General features: G+C 40.6%; 5 protein-coding genes across 5 annotated transcripts in view; 1 reads left to right on the top strand and 4 right to left on the bottom strand.

Moving 5' to 3' along the window:
* LOC137847016 (uncharacterized) overlaps positions 1-20,447 on the top strand; it is a 257,368-nt gene that overhangs the window by 102,460 nt on the left and 134,461 nt on the right. The window lies entirely within an intron of this gene.
* LOC137847037 (uncharacterized) overlaps positions 1-20,447 on the bottom strand; it is a 222,527-nt gene that overhangs the window by 135,640 nt on the left and 66,440 nt on the right. The window lies entirely within an intron of this gene.
* On the bottom strand, positions 1,449-2,677 carry LOC137846930 (protein fem-1 homolog C-like). Its single transcript, XM_068665035.1, is given in 2 exon segments — positions 1,449-1,618; positions 1,621-2,677. Coding segments are annotated over 2 exon segments (1,227 nt in total).
* Positions 5,793-7,021, bottom strand: LOC137846928 (protein fem-1 homolog C-like). Its single transcript, XM_068665034.1, is given in 2 exon segments — positions 5,793-5,962; positions 5,965-7,021. Coding segments are annotated over 2 exon segments (1,227 nt in total).
* LOC137846927 (protein fem-1 homolog C-like) lies at positions 10,137-20,301 on the bottom strand. The gene is given in 4 exon segments (XM_068665033.1): positions 10,137-10,306; positions 10,309-11,442; positions 16,747-16,840; positions 20,227-20,301. Coding segments are annotated over 4 exon segments (1,473 nt in total).

Below are 20,447 nucleotides of genomic sequence, written 5' to 3'. Positions count from 1 at the left end.
TCTATTTAACACAAATGAATTTCACTTAGACATTTTCAAGTCTAGTATGTCATAACAAAGTCTACTATTAATCAACAGTAAAGTGCTGAATTATATTAATTACCTCATTCTCACTCCCCTTTATGAAATTTTTATAGATTTCTTATCAAGTCAAAAGAGCCCTTTCTGTTGTAAAAACTAAGCTATTGTGCAAATATTATAAAAATAGGTAAGTTTAATTAGGAGCTATATGTACACACACAATAGAACTTCCGCTTTTTCTTTAAGTACGGCTGAAAAATAGTAGAGATGAAAAAATCCATGCAAGTATTTATAAAGGTATTTAAAATGAAGAAGAGACACTGCTATAGAATTTCTATTACTCTGCCATACAGCCACTTACTATGTTATAATTATACTAGATGATGTCTATATTTCTGGACTGATAAGCATCATACCACCAGCATGCTTTAGTTTCGTTTGTAGCTAAAGAAGATGATTTGCAAATTTAAACTATGACATACATTTGATCTATTTTTCATTAGTGTAGCATTAAGTTTGAGGTTCAACTCTGAACAAAAATTACATCTAGTCACATAACCAACACAAGCAAAACATTAGTGCAATGGGGAAGGTGTAAATTGTACATGATGAGTACTCTTCCCCTAACTGAATGATGTGAGAGAACGATTATCAGACTTAAAGTTCTAGTGGATTGCAACAAGAACAAGAGAGGTTTTTTTCCCAAATTTACTATGGATTTCCAGAGGATCAAGAGGAAAGCAGCCTCAGTTACAACTAGAATAAAAAAAATAAATCACCTCTCCAAACTTGGGTTTATGTAGTTCCAACATTTGTCATGATATGAAGGCATCATTCTCAAAAAGAGAAACAAACAAACTGCAGAAGAAAATCAGCATTTAGGTTGAAGTTGGCCAACTGTTGCATAGAAATATTTTCCACACACAATAGTCATGTTTAAATCAGTGCATAGAGAAGATAAAAGCACTTATGGTAGTTGCAAATGTTAGCAAGTCTATACAGCTTGCACAGTTTAACAAGTCCATAGAAAAAGAATTGTGTAAGAATAGAAATGCTCAAGCAAAACCAAAAAGATGACCTTCCCATTGTATAAAATCCACACAACAATTATAGTAAAAAGACATCAGTGGAAAATATTCAACTCTGTCCCAAAAACACAACAGTCAAATAAGACCAGAATAGACAAGTCTTTGGCAGATAATTTAAGAGTCTAAATATAGCACTACGTTTCTAAATAATCCACAAGATATAATATATGGCATTCATTAAATATCAGTTAAACAGCTCTGCAGATGTGATGCCAACAGTGCTTTAGCCAATAAGAGCAAGGTTGGAACAAGTGAAATACTGGTATGTCACAACAGTGCTCAAGAAAAACATTGTCACTGAGTTATACTTCAACAACAGCACTCTGGCACACTACACTATCATCTATGGAGCAAAACAAATTTCTCTAGTTTTTCAGGGATGTGGCCTGCATAGCATATGTTATGATCCACTATAACACGAGCAGCAAGACACTGCAATGTAGTATGATTTATAGGCTGAATTAAGGTTTTTGCTATTTCCTTCTCATCCAACAAATCACTAGCAGTTTATGCAAGTTTGTGGCATCAAAGTGTGAACCTGACTTGATAAGAAAATTCATGATGCCTGGATTATTGTTCAGTGCAGCAATATGTAATGGACTGTTGTTATCAGAGTCTCTGACATTGATATCAGCACCACATTCTACCAGTATAGTAGTAACTTGTAGAGAGGGGAACTTACAAACTGGGTAGCGGCCCACGCACATAGTATTCTTATCAACAGCAAGGTGAAGTGGACTGAAGTTATTCTTCCCTCTAGGCTGAAGCTTAAGAAACTTATAAATAGTCCGTTTCTTAAAATGTTCCTGTTCTGAGCTGCAAGGTACTTTTTCCAACAAGCAAATTAAATGCAAAATTATAGAAAGGGCTTTGTTCAATTGTATTGGATCATGAGGGCACTGGATATGTTTCATAGCCCGCTCTACTTCAAGAACGCTTTTGCACAGTATACCCATGAGATCATCAAATGTAACTGTAGTGCCCAGCAGGCCTTTTGCCCTGTCCTGCAGCATGAAGGAGAAGAGTTCAGCAAATGATAGCAAACTACTGGCTGTCATAGGGCTCAGTGGATCTAGATTGTTCTGCTGCATCTCCAAAGCATATTTCCGTAAGTTAATGCATCGCTTAAAGTTTCCAGAGTCTGCATAGACAGCACCTCTATATCTAATATAGTAGGATGTATCTGGATGAGAAGGACCAAGAATGTGTTCTCTGATTAATAGTGCTTGCATTCTGATCTCATCAGGGTCTTCAATAAGATTTTCTAACTCTTCTGAACTGTTTACCTCTTTAGAATAAACATAGGCCATAATTAATGTTTGTGGCAAAGGTTTGCTCAGGATATTAGTCCTATCACTGTATCTCATTTCCATGGCTTGCTTCCAGTATTTCAAAGCGCCAAGCAGATCTCTCTTTTTGTCCACAAATGTTGCTCCTAGAAGTTCCAGAGCATTTATGCGTTCTGTCTTACTGGTCAGTTCATGCTGGGTCAAGAAGTCCATGATATTTGTGTGGCCTGTCACACTGGCTGACAGAAGGGGAGTCATTCCATAGCCATCTTTTTCCATCTTTGCACAATATTTGAGAAGCATTTTCATGATCTCTAAACTTCCAGATTCTGCACAGTCATGTAATGCAGTGTTCCCTAGAAAGAGAAGAAAAGAAATTACACAAATCAAAGTACAGTCCAAATCTCACCACACTAATAATAACAATAAAATAAATAAATAAATCCATTTTGACATCTACAGACTATGAAAGGATTAAATACCAAGTTAAAACATTCAAGACTCAATTAAAACATCAAGGCTACCAGGCAGTTATACAAATCAAAATGCTCGACGTCATTACCTGTAAGAATTAAACAGATTTTTAAGGACCCTTCTGTCTCATTATTCAAAATTTAAAACAGAATTCTCCACTACACTAACAAATCCATATCTACTTTCAGGTATAAAAACAGAAACCTGAACTTGCTATCTTAATTAGCTATGTTCTCCCTTCTTCCCTTTTTGAATTTCCTTCCTTCCTCTGTATCTCTAGCCATAAATAAAAAAGAGAGATCTGTATAAAAATTAAGGCTGTGCTAACTCAACATTGTTTTTTCTCACATGAACACTGTACCTCTTCCTCTCTCTTTCATCCAAACCTTTTGATTCAAGCCCTGGTGGTTTTACAGATGCACTCAGCTACTGTTGAGGTTTAACCCGGTCAGCAGCTAAACGCTACATAGCCGTTTGCTCACCCTCCCCCCTCCCTCTCTGGGATGGGGGAGAGAAACAGGAAAGTGAAGCCTGTGAGTTGAGATTAAGACAGTTTATTAAAACAGGAAAATAATAATAACAATAACAATAATAATAATAATGGGTACTACTACTAACAACGTGTATGAAACAAGTGATGCACAATGCAACTGCTCACCACCCGCTGACCGACGCCCAGCCTATTCCCAAGCAGCCAGCCCCCCACCCCTATATATTGTTCAGCATGACGTCAGATGGGATGGAATACCCCTTTGGCCAGTTTGGGTCAGCTGTCCTGGGTCTGTCCCCTCCCAGCTCCTGCTGCACCCCCAGACTGCCTGCTGGCAGGACAGAGTGAGAAGCTGAAAAGTCCTTGGCTTGGTGCAAGCACTGCTCTGCAACAATTAAACCATCAGCATGTTATCAGCACTCTTCTCATCCTAATCCAAAGCATAGCACCCTACCAGCTACTAGGAGGAAAATTAACTCTGTCCTAACTGAAACCAGGACAGTATGCCATGGAACAAACAGGTGAAAGTTGTTTCAAAATACAGAGTTTGAAAGTGGCAATATACAAACTGCAGTACTTTAAACATATCTTCATGTATCTCAGTATTTTCTCTCAAGAATGGCTCAGCTAGTTGGTTCCACACTATACACTAAGAGAATACCTGAAACGGCCAACAAGCAAGAAAGAACTTTTTGTTTTTTAAATATATACTCTCAAGACATTCTTCAACTTAATTCCCAAAGGAAAAACACTCCATTATCAAATAATTAAACACCCCTACACAACTACTACTAAATCAATACTTCCTTCATCTAATTATTTTGGCTTTTAAGTATTTCTATTACCAACAAAAGCCTAAATCAACTTTTTAGATTTCTGGAGGAAGAAGCCCATATGTATATTTACTGCCTGTCACTGAAACGAAACATCAAGTCAACAATATCCAATATGCTAAAACACTAAATTTGCAGTTAATATGCATTCTATTTAACACAAATGAATTTCACTTAGACATTTTCAAGTCTAGTATGTCATAACAAAGTCTACTATTAATCAACAGTAAAGTGCTGAATTATATTAATTACCTCATTCTCACTCCCCTTTATGAAATTTTTATAGATTTCTTATCAAGTCAAAAGAGCCCTTTCTGTTGTAAAAACTAAGCTATTGTGCAAATATTATAAAAATAGGTAAGTTTAATTAGGAGCTATATGTACACACACAATAGAACTTCCGCTTTTTCTTTAAGTACGGCTGAAAAATAGTAGAGATGAAAAAATCCATGCAAGTATTTATAAAGGTATTTAAAATGAAGAAGAGACACTGCTATAGAATTTCTATTACTCTGCCATACAGCCACTTACTATGTTATAATTATACTAGATGATGTCTATATTTCTGGACTGATAAGCATCATACCACCAGCATGCTTTAGTTTCGTTTGTAGCTAAAGAAGATGATTTGCAAATTTAAACTATGACATACATTTGATCTATTTTTCATTAGTGTAGCATTAAGTTTGAGGTTCAACTCTGAACAAAAATTACATCTAGTCACATAACCAACACAAGCAAAACATTAGTGCAATGGGGAAGGTGTAAATTGTACATGATGAGTACTCTTCCCCTAACTGAATGATGTGAGAGAACGATTATCAGACTTAAAGTTCTAGTGGATTGCAACAAGAACAAGAGAGGTTTTTTTCCCAAATTTACTATGGATTTCCAGAGGATCAAGAGGAAAGCAGCCTCAGTTACAACTAGAATAAAAAAAATAAATCACCTCTCCAAACTTGGGTTTATGTAGTTCCAACATTTGTCATGATATGAAGGCATCATTCTCAAAAAGAGAAACAAACAAACTGCAGAAGAAAATCAGCATTTAGGTTGAAGTTGGCCAACTGTTGCATAGAAATATTTTCCACACACAATAGTCATGTTTAAATCAGTGCATAGAGAAGATAAAAGCACTTATGGTAGTTGCAAATGTTAGCAAGTCTATACAGCTTGCACAGTTTAACAAGTCCATAGAAAAAGAATTGTGTAAGAATAGAAATGCTCAAGCAAAACCAAAAAGATGACCTTCCCATTGTATAAAATCCACACAACAATTATAGTAAAAAGACATCAGTGGAAAATATTCAACTCTGTCCCAAAAACACAACAGTCAAATAAGACCAGAATAGACAAGTCTTTGGCAGATAATTTAAGAGTCTAAATATAGCACTACGTTTCTAAATAATCCACAAGATATAATATATGGCATTCATTAAATATCAGTTAAACAGCTCTGCAGATGTGATGCCAACAGTGCTTTAGCCAATAAGAGCAAGGTTGGAACAAGTGAAATACTGGTATGTCACAACAGTGCTCAAGAAAAACATTGTCACTGAGTTATACTTCAACAACAGCACTCTGGCACACTACACTATCATCTATGGAGCAAAACAAATTTCTCTAGTTTTTCAGGGATGTGGCCTGCATAGCATATGTTATGATCCACTATAACACGAGCAGCAAGACACTGCAATGTAGTATGATTTATAGGCTGAATTAAGGTTTTTGCTATTTCCTTCTCATCCAACAAATCACTAGCAGTTTATGCAAGTTTGTGGCATCAAAGTGTGAACCTGACTTGATAAGAAAATTCATGATGCCTGGATTATTGTTCAGTGCAGCAATATGTAATGGACTGTTGTTATCAGAGTCTCTGACATTGATATCAGCACCACATTCTACCAGTATAGTAGTAACTTGTAGAGAGGGGAACTTACAAACTGGGTAGCGGCCCACGCACATAGTATTCTTATCAACAGCAAGGTGAAGTGGACTGAAGTTATTCTTCCCTCTAGGCTGAAGCTTAAGAAACTTATAAATAGTCCGTTTCTTAAAATGTTCCTGTTCTGAGCTGCAAGGTACTTTTTCCAACAAGCAAATTAAATGCAAAATTATAGAAAGGGCTTTGTTCAATTGTATTGGATCATGAGGGCACTGGATATGTTTCATAGCCCGCTCTACTTCAAGAACGCTTTTGCACAGTATACCCATGAGATCATCAAATGTAACTGTAGTGCCCAGCAGGCCTTTTGCCCTGTCCTGCAGCATGAAGGAGAAGAGTTCAGCAAATGATAGCAAACTACTGGCTGTCATAGGGCTCAGTGGATCTAGATTGTTCTGCTGCATCTCCAAAGCATATTTCCGTAAGTTAATGCATCGCTTAAAGTTTCCAGAGTCTGCATAGACAGCACCTCTATATCTAATATAGTAGGATGTATCTGGATGAGAAGGACCAAGAATGTGTTCTCTGATTAATAGTGCTTGCATTCTGATCTCATCAGGGTCTTCAATAAGATTTTCTAACTCTTCTGAACTGTTTACCTCTTTAGAATAAACATAGGCCATAATTAATGTTTGTGGCAAAGGTTTGCTCAGGATATTAGTCCTATCACTGTATCTCATTTCCATGGCTTGCTTCCAGTATTTCAAAGCGCCAAGCAGATCTCTCTTTTTGTCCACAAATGTTGCTCCTAGAAGTTCCAGAGCATTTATGCGTTCTGTCTTACTGGTCAGTTCATGCTGGGTCAAGAAGTCCATGATATTTGTGTGGCCTGTCACACTGGCTGACAGAAGGGGAGTCATTCCATAGCCATCTTTTTCCATCTTTGCACAATATTTGAGAAGCATTTTCATGATCTCTAAACTTCCAGATTCTGCACAGTCATGTAATGCAGTGTTCCCTAGAAAGAGAAGAAAAGAAATTACACAAATCAAAGTACAGTCCAAATCTCACCACACTAATAATAACAATAAAATAAATAAATAAATCCATTTTGACATCTACAGACTATGAAAGGATTAAATACCAAGTTAAAACATTCAAGACTCAATTAAAACATCAAGGCTACCAGGCAGTTATACAAATCAAAATGCTCGACGTCATTACCTGTAAGAATTAAACAGATTTTTAAGGACCCTTCTGTCTCATTATTCAAAATTTAAAACAGAATTCTCCACTACACTAACAAATCCATATCTACTTTCAGGTATAAAAACAGAAACCTGAACTTGCTATCTTAATTAGCTATGTTCTCCCTTCTTCCCTTTTTGAATTTCCTTCCTTCCTCTGTATCTCTAGCCATAAATAAAAAAGAGAGATCTGTATAAAAATTAAGGCTGTGCTAACTCAACATTGTTTTTTCTCACATGAACACTGTACCTCTTCCTCTCTCTTTCATCCAAACCTTTTGATTCAAGCCCTGGTGGTTTTACAGATGCACTCAGCTACTGTTGAGGTTTAACCCGGTCAGCAGCTAAACGCTACATAGCCGTTTGCTCACCCTCCCCCCTCCCTCTCTGGGATGGGGGAGAGAAACAGGAAAGTGAAGCCTGTGAGTTGAGATTAAGACAGTTTATTAAAACAGGAAAATAATAATAACAATAACAATAATAATAATAATGGGTACTACTACTAACAACGTGTATGAAACAAGTGATGCACAATGCAACTGCTCACCACCCGCTGACCGACGCCCAGCCTATTCCCAAGCAGCCAGCCCCCCACCCCTATATATTGTTCAGCATGACGTCAGATGGGATGGAATACCCCTTTGGCCAGTTTGGGTCAGCTGTCCTGGGTCTGTCCCCTCCCAGCTCCTGCTGCACCCCCAGACTGCCTGCTGGCAGGACAGAGTGAGAAGCTGAAAAGTCCTTGGCTTGGTGCAAGCACTGCTCTGCAACAATTAAACCATCAGCATGTTATCAGCACTCTTCTCATCCTAATCCAAAGCATAGCACCCTACCAGCTACTAGGAGGAAAATTAACTCTGTCCTAACTGAAACCAGGACAGTATGCCATGGAACAAACAGGTGAAAGTTGTTTCAAAATACAGAGTTTGAAAGTGGCAATATACAAACTGCAGTACTTTAAACATATCTTCATGTATCTCAGTATTTTCTCTCAAGAATGGCTCAGCTAGTTGGTTCCACACTATACACTAAGAGAATACCTGAAACGGCCAACAAGCAAGAAAGAACTTTTTGTTTTTTAAATATATACTCTCAAGACATTCTTCAACTTAATTCCCAAAGGAAAAACACTCCATTATCAAATAATTAAACACCCCTACACAACTACTACTAAATCAATACTTCCTTCATCTAATTATTTTGGCTTTTAAGTATTTCTATTACCAACAAAAGCCTAAATCAACTTTTTAGATTTCTGGAGGAAGAAGCCCATATGTATATTTACTGCCTGTCACTGAAACGAAACATCAAGTCAACAATATCCAATATGCTAAAACACTAAATTTGCAGTTAATATGCATTCTATTTAACACAAATGAATTTCACTTAGACATTTTCAAGTCTAGTATGTCATAACAAAGTCTACTATTAATCAACAGTAAAGTGCTGAATTATATTAATTACCTCATTCTCACTCCCCTTTATGAAATTTTTATAGATTTCTTATCAAGTCAAAAGAGCCCTTTCTGTTGTAAAAACTAAGCTATTGTGCAAATATTATAAAAATAGGTAAGTTTAATTAGGAGCTATATGTACACACACAATAGAACTTCCGCTTTTTCTTTAAGTACGGCTGAAAAATAGTAGAGATGAAAAAATCCATGCAAGTATTTATAAAGGTATTTAAAATGAAGAAGAGACACTGCTATAGAATTTCTATTACTCTGCCATACAGCCACTTACTATGTTATAATTATACTAGATGATGTCTATATTTCTGGACTGATAAGCATCATACCACCAGCATGCTTTAGTTTCGTTTGTAGCTAAAGAAGATGATTTGCAAATTTAAACTATGACATACATTTGATCTATTTTTCATTAGTGTAGCATTAAGTTTGAGGTTCAACTCTGAACAAAAATTACATCTAGTCACATAACCAACACAAGCAAAACATTAGTGCAATGGGGAAGGTGTAAATTGTACATGATGAGTACTCTTCCCCTAACTGAATGATGTGAGAGAACGATTATCAGACTTAAAGTTCTAGTGGATTGCAACAAGAACAAGAGAGGTTTTTTTCCCAAATTTACTATGGATTTCCAGAGGATCAAGAGGAAAGCAGCCTCAGTTACAACTAGAATAAAAAAAATAAATCACCTCTCCAAACTTGGGTTTATGTAGTTCCAACATTTGTCATGATATGAAGGCATCATTCTCAAAAAGAGAAACAAACAAACTGCAGAAGAAAATCAGCATTTAGGTTGAAGTTGGCCAACTGTTGCATAGAAATATTTTCCACACACAATAGTCATGTTTAAATCAGTGCATAGAGAAGATAAAAGCACTTATGGTAGTTGCAAATGTTAGCAAGTCTATACAGCTTGCACAGTTTAACAAGTCCATAGAAAAAGAATTGTGTAAGAATAGAAATGCTCAAGCAAAACCAAAAAGATGACCTTCCCATTGTATAAAATCCACACAACAATTATAGTAAAAAGACATCAGTGGAAAATATTCAACTCTGTCCCAAAAACACAACAGTCAAATAAGACCAGAATAGACAAGTCTTTGGCAGATAATTTAAGAGTCTAAATATAGCACTACGTTTCTAAATAATCCACAAGATATAATATATGGCATTCATTAAATATCAGTTAAACAGCTCTGCAGATGTGATGCCAACAGTGCTTTAGCCAATAAGAGCAAGGTTGGAACAAGTGAAATACTGGTATGTCACAACAGTGCTCAAGAAAAACATTGTCACTGAGTTATACTTCAACAACAGCACTCTGGCACACTACACTATCATCTATGGAGCAAAACAAATTTCTCTAGTTTTTCAGGGATGTGGCCTGCATAGCATATGTTATGATCCACTATAACACGAGCAGCAAGACACTGCAATGTAGTATGATTTATAGGCTGAATTAAGGTTTTTGCTATTTCCTTCTCATCCAACAAATCACTAGCAGTTTATGCAAGTTTGTGGCATCAAAGTGTGAACCTGACTTGATAAGAAAATTCATGATGCCTGGATTATTGTTCAGTGCAGCAATATGTAATGGACTGTTGTTATCAGAGTCTCTGACATTGATATCAGCACCACATTCTACCAGTATAGTAGTAACTTGTAGAGAGGGGAACTTACAAACTGGGTAGCGGCCCACGCACATAGTATTCTTATCAACAGCAAGGTGAAGTGGACTGAAGTTATTCTTCCCTCTAGGCTGAAGCTTAAGAAACTTATAAATAGTCCGTTTCTTAAAATGTTCCTGTTCTGAGCTGCAAGGTACTTTTTCCAACAAGCAAATTAAATGCAAAATTATAGAAAGGGCTTTGTTCAATTGTATTGGATCATGAGGGCACTGGATATGTTTCATAGCCCGCTCTACTTCAAGAACGCTTTTGCACAGTATACCCATGAGATCATCAAATGTAACTGTAGTGCCCAGCAGGCCTTTTGCCCTGTCCTGCAGCATGAAGGAGAAGAGTTCAGCAAATGATAGCAAACTACTGGCTGTCATAGGGCTCAGTGGATCTAGATTGTTCTGCTGCATCTCCAAAGCATATTTCCGTAAGTTAATGCATCGCTTAAAGTTTCCAGAGTCTGCATAGACAGCACCTCTATATCTAATATAGTAGGATGTATCTGGATGAGAAGGACCAAGAATGTGTTCTCTGATTAATAGTGCTTGCATTCTGATCTCATCAGGGTCTTCAATAAGATTTTCTAACTCTTCTGAACTGTTTACCTCTTTAGAATAAACATAGGCCATAATTAATGTTTGTGGCAAAGGTTTGCTCAGGATATTAGTCCTATCACTGTATCTCATTTCCATGGCTTGCTTCCAGTATTTCAAAGCGCCAAGCAGATCTCTCTTTTTGTCCACAAATGTTGCTCCTAGAAGTTCCAGAGCATTTATGCGTTCTGTCTTACTGGTCAGTTCATGCTGGGTCAAGAAGTCCATGATATTTGTGTGGCCTGTCACACTGGCTGACAGAAGGGGAGTCATTCCATAGCCATCTTTTTCCATCTTTGCACAATATTTGAGAAGCATTTTCATGATCTCTAAACTTCCAGATTCTGCACAGTCATGTAATGCAGTGTTCCCTAGAAAGAGAAGAAAAGAAATTACACAAATCAAAGTACAGTCCAAATCTCACCACACTAATAATAACAATAAAATAAATAAATAAATCCATTTTGACATCTACAGACTATGAAAGGATTAAATACCAAGTTAAAACATTCAAGACTCAATTAAAACATCAAGGCTACCAGGCAGTTATACAAATCAAAATGCTCGACGTCATTACCTGTAAGAATTAAACAGATTTTTAAGGACCCTTCTGTCTCATTATTCAAAATTTAAAACAGAATTCTCCACTACACTAACAAATCCATATCTACTTTCAGGTATAAAAACAGAAACCTGAACTTGCTATCTTAATTAGCTATGTTCTCCCTTCTTCCCTTTTTGAATTTCCTTCCTTCCTCTGTATCTCTAGCCATAAATAAAAAAGAGAGATCTGTATAAAAATTAAGGCTGTGCTAACTCAACATTGTTTTTTCTCACATGAACACTGTACCTCTTCCTCTCTCTTTCATCCAAACCTTTTGATTCAAGCCCTGGTGGTTTTACAGATGCACTCAGCTACTGTTGAGGTTTAACCCGGTCAGCAGCTAAACGCTACATAGCCGTTTGCTCACCCTCCCCCCTCCCTCTCTGGGATGGGGGAGAGAAACAGGAAAGTGAAGCCTGTGAGTTGAGATTAAGACAGTTTATTAAAACAGGAAAATAATAATAACAATAACAATAATAATAATAATGGGTACTACTACTAACAACGTGTATGAAACAAGTGATGCACAATGCAACTGCTCACCACCCGCTGACCGACGCCCAGCCTATTCCCAAGCAGCCAGCCCCCCACCCCTATATATTGTTCAGCATGACGTCAGATGGGATGGAATACCCCTTTGGCCAGTTTGGGTCAGCTGTCCTGGGTCTGTCCCCTCCCAGCTCCTGCTGCACCCCCAGACTGCCTGCTGGCAGGACAGAGTGAGAAGCTGAAAAGTCCTTGGCTTGGTGCAAGCACTGCTCTGCAACAATTAAACCATCAGCATGTTATCAGCACTCTTCTCATCCTAATCCAAAGCATAGCACCCTACCAGCTACTAGGAGGAAAATTAACTCTGTCCTAACTGAAACCAGGACAAAACCACCTTGCAAAACTGTGAAATGCTAGAGGATCTTACTAGAGGATTATCTGGAGTCCGCTTAATTCTGTGTATGGTCTCAAGGGGAGACCACATGCAGAATTAGCTATTACCAAATGTAATAGTTACATTTGGAATTATTGCCTCCAGGGTGCAAGCTCCCTTCCATCCTAGGAGCAACACCTTCCTGGCTTTATTGCCACATAGCCAGTACCACCCCTTGCCATTCCAGGACAGGCCATCTGGTTACAGGATTCTCCTGTTGTATCTGGTGTGCATTATGTATATTAGCATTCCCATAGCTATCATGTTTGGTACAGTATGGATTATTCCCTACTTCATGGATAATATTTCCACACCCGGCATCAAGTACTATTGCTCCCTGAGTTTCCATCAATGTTGTTTAAAAGGCATCATTGATAACACAGTATATCATAGCCCGGACTATGTGTACGGAGCTCAACTTCAAAATCTATTCCTTCCCAGGACTGAGTATGATCCGTCATTTTTAGAAATCTAGAGAATCCAGACACAGTTGCTGCTGGAAATAGCAATCAGGGACAAGGCCTTTTCAGCCTTTCTAGGCATCTGGGTGCAAATCCAACAATTATTTCAAGATTGAACTCAAGAGATGTTCTGGATTAATTGGAAATGCTGATTTTCCCTCCATCCTATCACTAATCCATTGAGAATAGGACAATATAAATCACAAACTAATAAGAATTCTTTTGGTGGGGATTACATACCCCCCCTTCTTTTTCTCCCACTTCCAGGGAGTGTTCACTGGAAACACTCTAATTCTGTGTAATTCAATCCCTTGTACTCATTAAATCGTTAAGAATTCTTCAAAGGAGAAGTTAAAGGTTTACAATAGATAGTTTAATCAGTTTTAACCTTAAAAGTCTTTGTTAATGCAGGTATCAGGGTTAACTGATGCTTTTACCCAGGTATGAGTCCACCCTTTCTCAGACATTCTTCCTGTTGTCTAAGTAGTTAGGAGCACTTGGAACAGTCCATCCCACTCAGGTTGCAGCTTCGATTCTCTCCATGTTCGCATCAGAACCCAATCTCCTGCCCAGAATGGATGGATCAGGGCTTCCAAGGGTGGGGTTTGAGCTAATGATCCACAGGTCCTTAGAGATGACAAAGAGGACGACAGCCCAAGTATATAGTTCTTAAGAAAAGCATCTTTTGTCTCAAATTGAGGGAATTCATTCCCTTTGTCCACGTACAGAAATCCAAATGATATTTCACATGGTGAAACTTCCACATCTCTTCTTGGTGCAGTTTGAATTCAGAGAAGTGCCAAAGGTAAGCACTTCGTTCGGGGAAGCTGAGTTTCCAGAACTTAGTCAATTGCGTCTTTACTGCTCCACCCTTCCAGAAGAGGGAGGAAGCCAAAGGGTGTGAAATTTCCACTTGATTCCTAGAGTCCACATTATCCCTTGCAATATTTCTGACATAAAGTGATTTCCTCGATCAGAGTCAATATTTCCAACAATTCCATACCTGGGAGTTATTTGTTCTAGAATTACCTTAGTTACTACATTCACAGTAGCAGATACTGAAGGGAAAGCTTCCACCCACCCTGACAAATGATCTACCAAGACTAATAAGTATTTAAATCTACCTACTCTAAGGAGTTCTGTAAAATCTAATTGTACATTTTGGAAGTGTTGAATTCCTGGTTCTCACTCTCCTTTGGGCTGACTGCGGATAATTTTCCTATTTACCTTTTGACATACTACGGAATTCCTGCGTCCTTGTTAAGCCAGAGTATATATATATGCACAACAGCAGCTGGGAGAGTCCCTGGTGAGTTCCCCACCAGAGAGGCCACTGGTGGGGAAGGCAGACCCCCCCGCAGCCCATGGTGTACCACAGCAGAGCAGACCTCCGCGCTGCAACCCGTGGAGAGGAGCCCATGCAGGAGCAGGTGATCGGGGGGGATGGGGGAAGTGGATCCCGAGGGTCCCAAGCCGCACCAATCCGCTCCTGATGAATAGACCCCGTAGCACAGACCCACCCCTTTAGCAGCTCCCAAAGAGCCCGTTTTTTGCTGCCGGTGGAGAAACACACACAGGACCAGCCCAGGAAGGTCTGCACCCCACGAGAGGGACCCCACACCAGAGCAGGGGAGAGAGTGACTGTGAAGGAGCAGTGGAAACAAAGCACCATGGACTGATGGCAGCCCCCACTCCCCGCCCCCCCATGCCACAGGAAAGAGGTGGAAGAGAGTAGATGGGGGAAGGTGCCCCCAGCTTGTTTCTCTGTTTCTCTCTGCTCCAATCCGTCAACAATAGGTAATAAATTTTATTAATCTTCCTATGCTAAGTCTGTTTTGCCCGCAATGATGACTGTAGAGTGATCCCCATTGAGGTACACTTTTTCATTTATCAGGGAACTAGCTTTCTGAGAAGCCCCAACTCCCCTATTCTGAATTTATAATAGCAATCTCTCCTTCTTCCACTCCGGATACTCCTATTTGAAGTGGCCGGTCTGGCCACACTTAAAACATCTTCTCAAAGCCTGTCCCTGCTAGGATTTAGTCTGCAACACTGGTAGCTTTCCTTGCCTGACATTCCTTTGTTTCTCTTCCTCTCCTTTACATCCTGGGCCCGACTCCTCCTGAAAGTCCTTCTGTCTCCAACCCTCTGCCTCACTACCCAGTGCGCTGTGAATACCATTTGTTTTGCTCTCTGCTTTTCCTTCTTATCTCCCCTCCTGGCGTATACCTTCATAGTACCTACACTGTTCACTCCATCCTCCCACCTTCTGGAGCTTTTTCTGCATATCTGGCCAGGCTTTAATCACAAAATGAACTTTCAAGAGCCCTTGGGCTACCGGGTCCTCAGGGTTCATCCCCACGTACTTTCTCATTCTGACCCTCATATGATTTCTGTGTTGTGGGTTGTTATTATCCCAGTTGAATAAGCGGATATTTCTGCTCTGTCGGAATTACTCTCAGTCCGGGGGGTGTTAGTTCTTTCCCATTCTTGTATAGCTGCCTGCCAAATCATTTCCCCCCCCTAAACATTCTTCTCCAGTGAATAACATAATCAAGATTGACATTTCCCCCCCAGGAATACAAATTAGGCCTTAGAAACAGATTTGACTGTTCTGCTAGGCCCCCAATTAAAGACCTCATTTCCTTCTTAAAACTCCTAACCTCTTTGTTGGTAAGGGGGGGAGCGGCACCGGCCCCGGTGCCCCCGCATGGTCCCAAGGCCCCACCGGGACCCCCCTGCCTCTGCTCGTGCTGCTTCGTGCTACCCAGAGGGACTTCTCCAGGACAGCGTAAATTGAAGTCCCTGTCTCCCCTCCTGGAGCAGCTGCCGCTGCTGCCTCTGGTGCAATATTAGGATTATAGGGATCATAACTTGGTTCCTCCTCTGAAAAAGGAGTCTTATTGTTTACATATAAATTCAAAGCCTGAATTTTCATCAGACCTGTATTTTGGCCAAAATTCTGAAGTTCCTTTTATTGGCTTTTTAGGCCAGACAATTACACAATACCTAACCATTTCATTTTCCTTATTTTTTTATCGTTTTCCCTAGTTTTTGGGTTGGTTTTCTAAGTCCTTATCATTCTCCCCAAAGGACTATCTTTAGGCACAATCCCGGGGGCTCCACCACCACCCTGCTGACTCTTGGAACCCTTAATCCCCATCTCTTCCTGACGTGCTGCTGTGGACTTTACCACCCACAGGGGTACAATACACCTTCACCTTGGATTAGGACAGAGGTGGGGTGTACTGCCAAACATCTCACTTCACTGTGCTCGGGGTGCCGTACACCTAAGGGCCCAAACCCCCGAAACTCTCTTGCGCTCGTTTATCTTTCGCTTCGTCTGTCTCCAGCTGCGCCCCTTGCAGGACTACAGAACCGCAGATCAGGATTCCACACTCACTTCGCACTAAAAGTGCGTCTCGTTCACACTCCACACAAGAGTCTCCCCGAACCCACCCCGAGGCAATATACGGTAAATTTTCCCTTACCTCGGTCCATGCACGGGCTTCCCGGTGTGGGTTATCAGCAGTAATCCAGTAATCCCTGTGCCTACACCTTGTCTGTGGTGTGTCTGGGCTGTGTCTGTGGTATGTCAGTGCTGGCCTCCCTTCTCCCCAGTGCTTCACAGAGCCTGTCTTCAGATTAACAGTCCCAGTCCTTTGCCAGCCATACTGAGACAACCCACCACCTCCAATGGTACCGCTGAAATCAGCAGGGTGCACCTTCTTGTCTGTGGTGGCAAGAACTCTTCGGTAGGCAACAAGATCCCAGACAAGCCCCTGTCGCGTTAAGGGGTGTAGCTGATTAACCGTTACGGGCCCGGTCGGATTCAGAGTACTGAACCAGTCGGATATTCACCAAAAACAAGTTAACCGTCTGGGGGTCCGTTCAGACATTCACCATCAACGCATTAACGGTCTGGGGGTCCGTTCAGACATTCACCAAAAACGCATTAACCATCTGGGGGTCCGTTCAGACATTCACCAAAAATGCATTAACTGTCTGGGGGTCCGTTCAGACATTCACCAAAAATGCATTAACCGTCTGGGGAGTCTTGTTAGATTCAGAACACTGAACTATCACGGATAACCATCCTCACCCTAGTTGCATTTAATGAGAGCTATCACAATGCAATCAAGTATGGTTTATTACAGCAACAGATAATCAGGTTCTTTTGGATTGCCAGTGATAGTGACTGTCTGCAAAAGCAAGCTAGTATGCATGAAATACACAGGTGTTATAGGTGTTACAGATGTTATACAGGTGTTATAAGTGTTGTAGGTGTTGTAGGTGTTACAGATGTTATAGATGTTACAGGTGCGCAGCCTAGAAATAAACGCGTTAAAAGGATCAAAGACTCTATAGAGATTTATAAGCAAATATTCAGATCTCACCCAAAGGCGTCCCAATGGGGGGGGAAGAGAGGCTCAGCCCGTCGACTGATCCCAGGAGTCAGGAGGTCCTAAGGATGCTGTATGTCCTCGGGATGGTATCTCCCCTGACGGTGGTATCTTCCCTAACATCCCCTCTCTCTTGGGCCAATTTATATTATTTTCTATCTTTTAGGTGGAGCTTGAGTGGCTCTAGTCAAGCATATCTTAGTTATGATTGGTGTAAAGCTTTCCCGTCTCCGTTTAAAGTAATAGGCTCCGAGAAATTCAGAGCGCATGCTCAGTGAGGGGTGGTCGCACCTTGGAGGCGGGTAGCTTTTGGGATGGAGGTGTGTTTTGGTATTATAATGATATTATAATGAGCAAAAAGTACACTAGGGTACAGCATTTGTCAAAACATGGCAGGTCTTTGGCTCAGGGTGGCAAAAAGTGCAGCTTTGTGCACAAGAACAATTGAGGCCCCACCTGATTACAGAGCCTAGCCGTGGTGTCTCTACTCCACTCCACGCTCCGTGGTGTTCCTTAGAGCTAGCACACCAAGTTTCCCCAGCGCGATAGCATCTAAGGTTGGGAGCCTAGGGAACGCTCAGATAATGCAGTTATGCCCTACCCTGAAAGCCTCTTCAATGCTGTACCTTTTCCTTAAAAATGTGAATGTTAGTTTTATTTTCCTAGTTACTTCAGGCAATTACACCACAGCCCCCAAATCATGAGAAAAATCTCAATAATTTTCTTCAGACAGGATCTTCTGTGAAGCTATTTTATTTGCGATTGCAATGGAGGGCATCCTGCCAATTAGGAGTGCATTATAGTAAACACATCATAACCTTTTATTCCCTATTACCCAACACCTGATCACCTCCCCTGTTTCCTCATTGGCTGAGTACTAGAGGTTCATAGGCTACTTGACGCTCCTTTAGACCATATATGTACAATTTTTTTGATCAACCCTTTAATTTCTCTTTTTCCCTTTTTTTTTTTTCTCCTTTCTTATTTTTAGAGAACTTGTGATCTTTGTTTTTTTTACTGCTCTCACACTGCTCATCCTGTTTTTCTAGGATGATTTTCTTAGCTTTTTTCCTGTTTTTTCTTATTTTGGAACAGTGAGGCCTTCTAATGTCCACTTATCTCCGTGTTATGACTACATAACTCCCTTTGAATACAGAAGGTTAGTTTTCTACTGCAAAAACACACTCTACTTCAAAAACATGTTAGACTGCAAAAACACAGCTTAAGTTTCTCACAGTCCTACTGTGACTGGCCGCCAGCCTGATGTGGCCCCATTTACCATAACCATTTGAGCTCTACCCGTCAGCCAATTGTTCACCCATCGTATGATGTTTTTATCTAGCTGTGTGCTGGACATTGTGTCCAGTAGAATTCTATGAGAAAATGTATCGAAAGCTTCACTGAAAACCAAAAAGATTACATCAACTGGCTCCCCTTGGTCGACTAGATGGGTGATCTTATCATCAAAGGAAATCAAATTTGTTAAACAGGACCTACCCCTCGTGAACCCATGTTGCCTGGGACCAATGACTGCATTGTCCCCCAGGTGCCCTTCAATAAACAGGGGAGATTTAGGTTAGATATTAGGAGGAAGTTTTTCACTCAGAGGGTGGTGACGCACTGGAATGGGTTGCCCAGAGAGGTTGTGGATGCCCCATCCCTGGAGACATTCAAGGCCAGGATGGATGCGGCTCTGGGCAGCCTGCTCTAGTGGTTGGTAACCTTGCCCAGAGCAGGGGGGTTGAAACTAGATGATCTTTACGGTCCTTTTCAACCCAGGCCATTCTATGATTCTATGATTCTATGAATAACTTGAAGGATAATCTTCTCCATAATTTTACCAGGCACTGATGTGAGACTGACAGGCCTGTAGTTGCCAGGGTCTTCTTTCTTGCCCTTCTTGAAAATTGGTACAACATTTGCCAGCTTCCAGTCAGACGGGACCTCTCCAGATTCCCAATACCATTGAAAGATAATTGAGAGAGGTCCCGCGATGACGTCAGTCAGCTCTCTGAGAACCCTGGGATGAATCCAGACCCATGGACTTGTATGGATCCAGGTGGAGCAGCATCCTTGTAGTCCTTCCATGTTGCCTGACCCTGCTTCCAGCAGCCATACACTTTCTTTTTGTGCCTAAGCTCCAGAAGAAGATCCCTGATCAGCCAAGACAACATTCTGCCCCACCTGCTTAACTTCTGATAATTTGGAATTTCCTGATCCTGTGCTTTAAAGAGGCAGTGATTAAAGACTGACCGGCACTGATGGACACCAATGCCTTCAAAAGCAGCTTCCCAGGGGACCTTGCTGACTAGTTCCCTGAGCAGCCTGAATTCTGCTCTCCCCATATCCAGGGCTGAAGTTTTGGTGGTAGTTTTCCTCCTGTCACCAAAAATTTTAAACTCAACCGCTTCATGGTCACTATGACCAAAACGGCCACCAATTCCCACATCCCCCACAAGACCCTCTCTGTTATCCAGCAACAGATCTAGGAGGGCACCTTTCCTAGTTGGCTCCCTTAGTACTTGCACCAAGAAGTTATTATCGAGGTGCTTTAAGAACCTCCTGGACCTGTTTGTGTCGGCTGTGTGATATTCCTGGTTAACGTCTGGCAAGTTGAAGTCCCCCATAAGGACAAGGGCAGTTAATCTTGAGGTCTCTGTTACTTCCTGAAGGATTAATTCATTGGTGTTGTCATCCTAGCTGGGTGGTCTGTAATAGACTCCCATGATGACATCCCTTTTATTTGTTTGCCCCTTAATCCTTACCCAGAGGCTCTCAACTTTGTCATTGCCAACTGCAAGCTCCACACAGTCCAGCCCCTTCTTTACACACAGTACCATCGCCCCTGCCTCGTCTGTCCCTACTGAGGAGCCTGTAACCGTCTATTGCAACACACCAGTCACAGGACTCATCCCACCAGGTTTCACTTATGAAGATGATATCGTAGCTCTGGGACTGGGCCAAGATTTCTAGCTCCTCTAACTTG

The sequence above is a fragment of the Anas acuta genome, chromosome W (assembly GCF_963932015.1).
Source record: "Anas acuta chromosome W, bAnaAcu1.1, whole genome shotgun sequence".
NCBI classification, from domain to species: Eukaryota; Metazoa; Chordata; class Aves; order Anseriformes; family Anatidae; genus Anas; species Anas acuta.
This window is presented reverse-complemented; position numbering and strand designations above follow the sequence as displayed.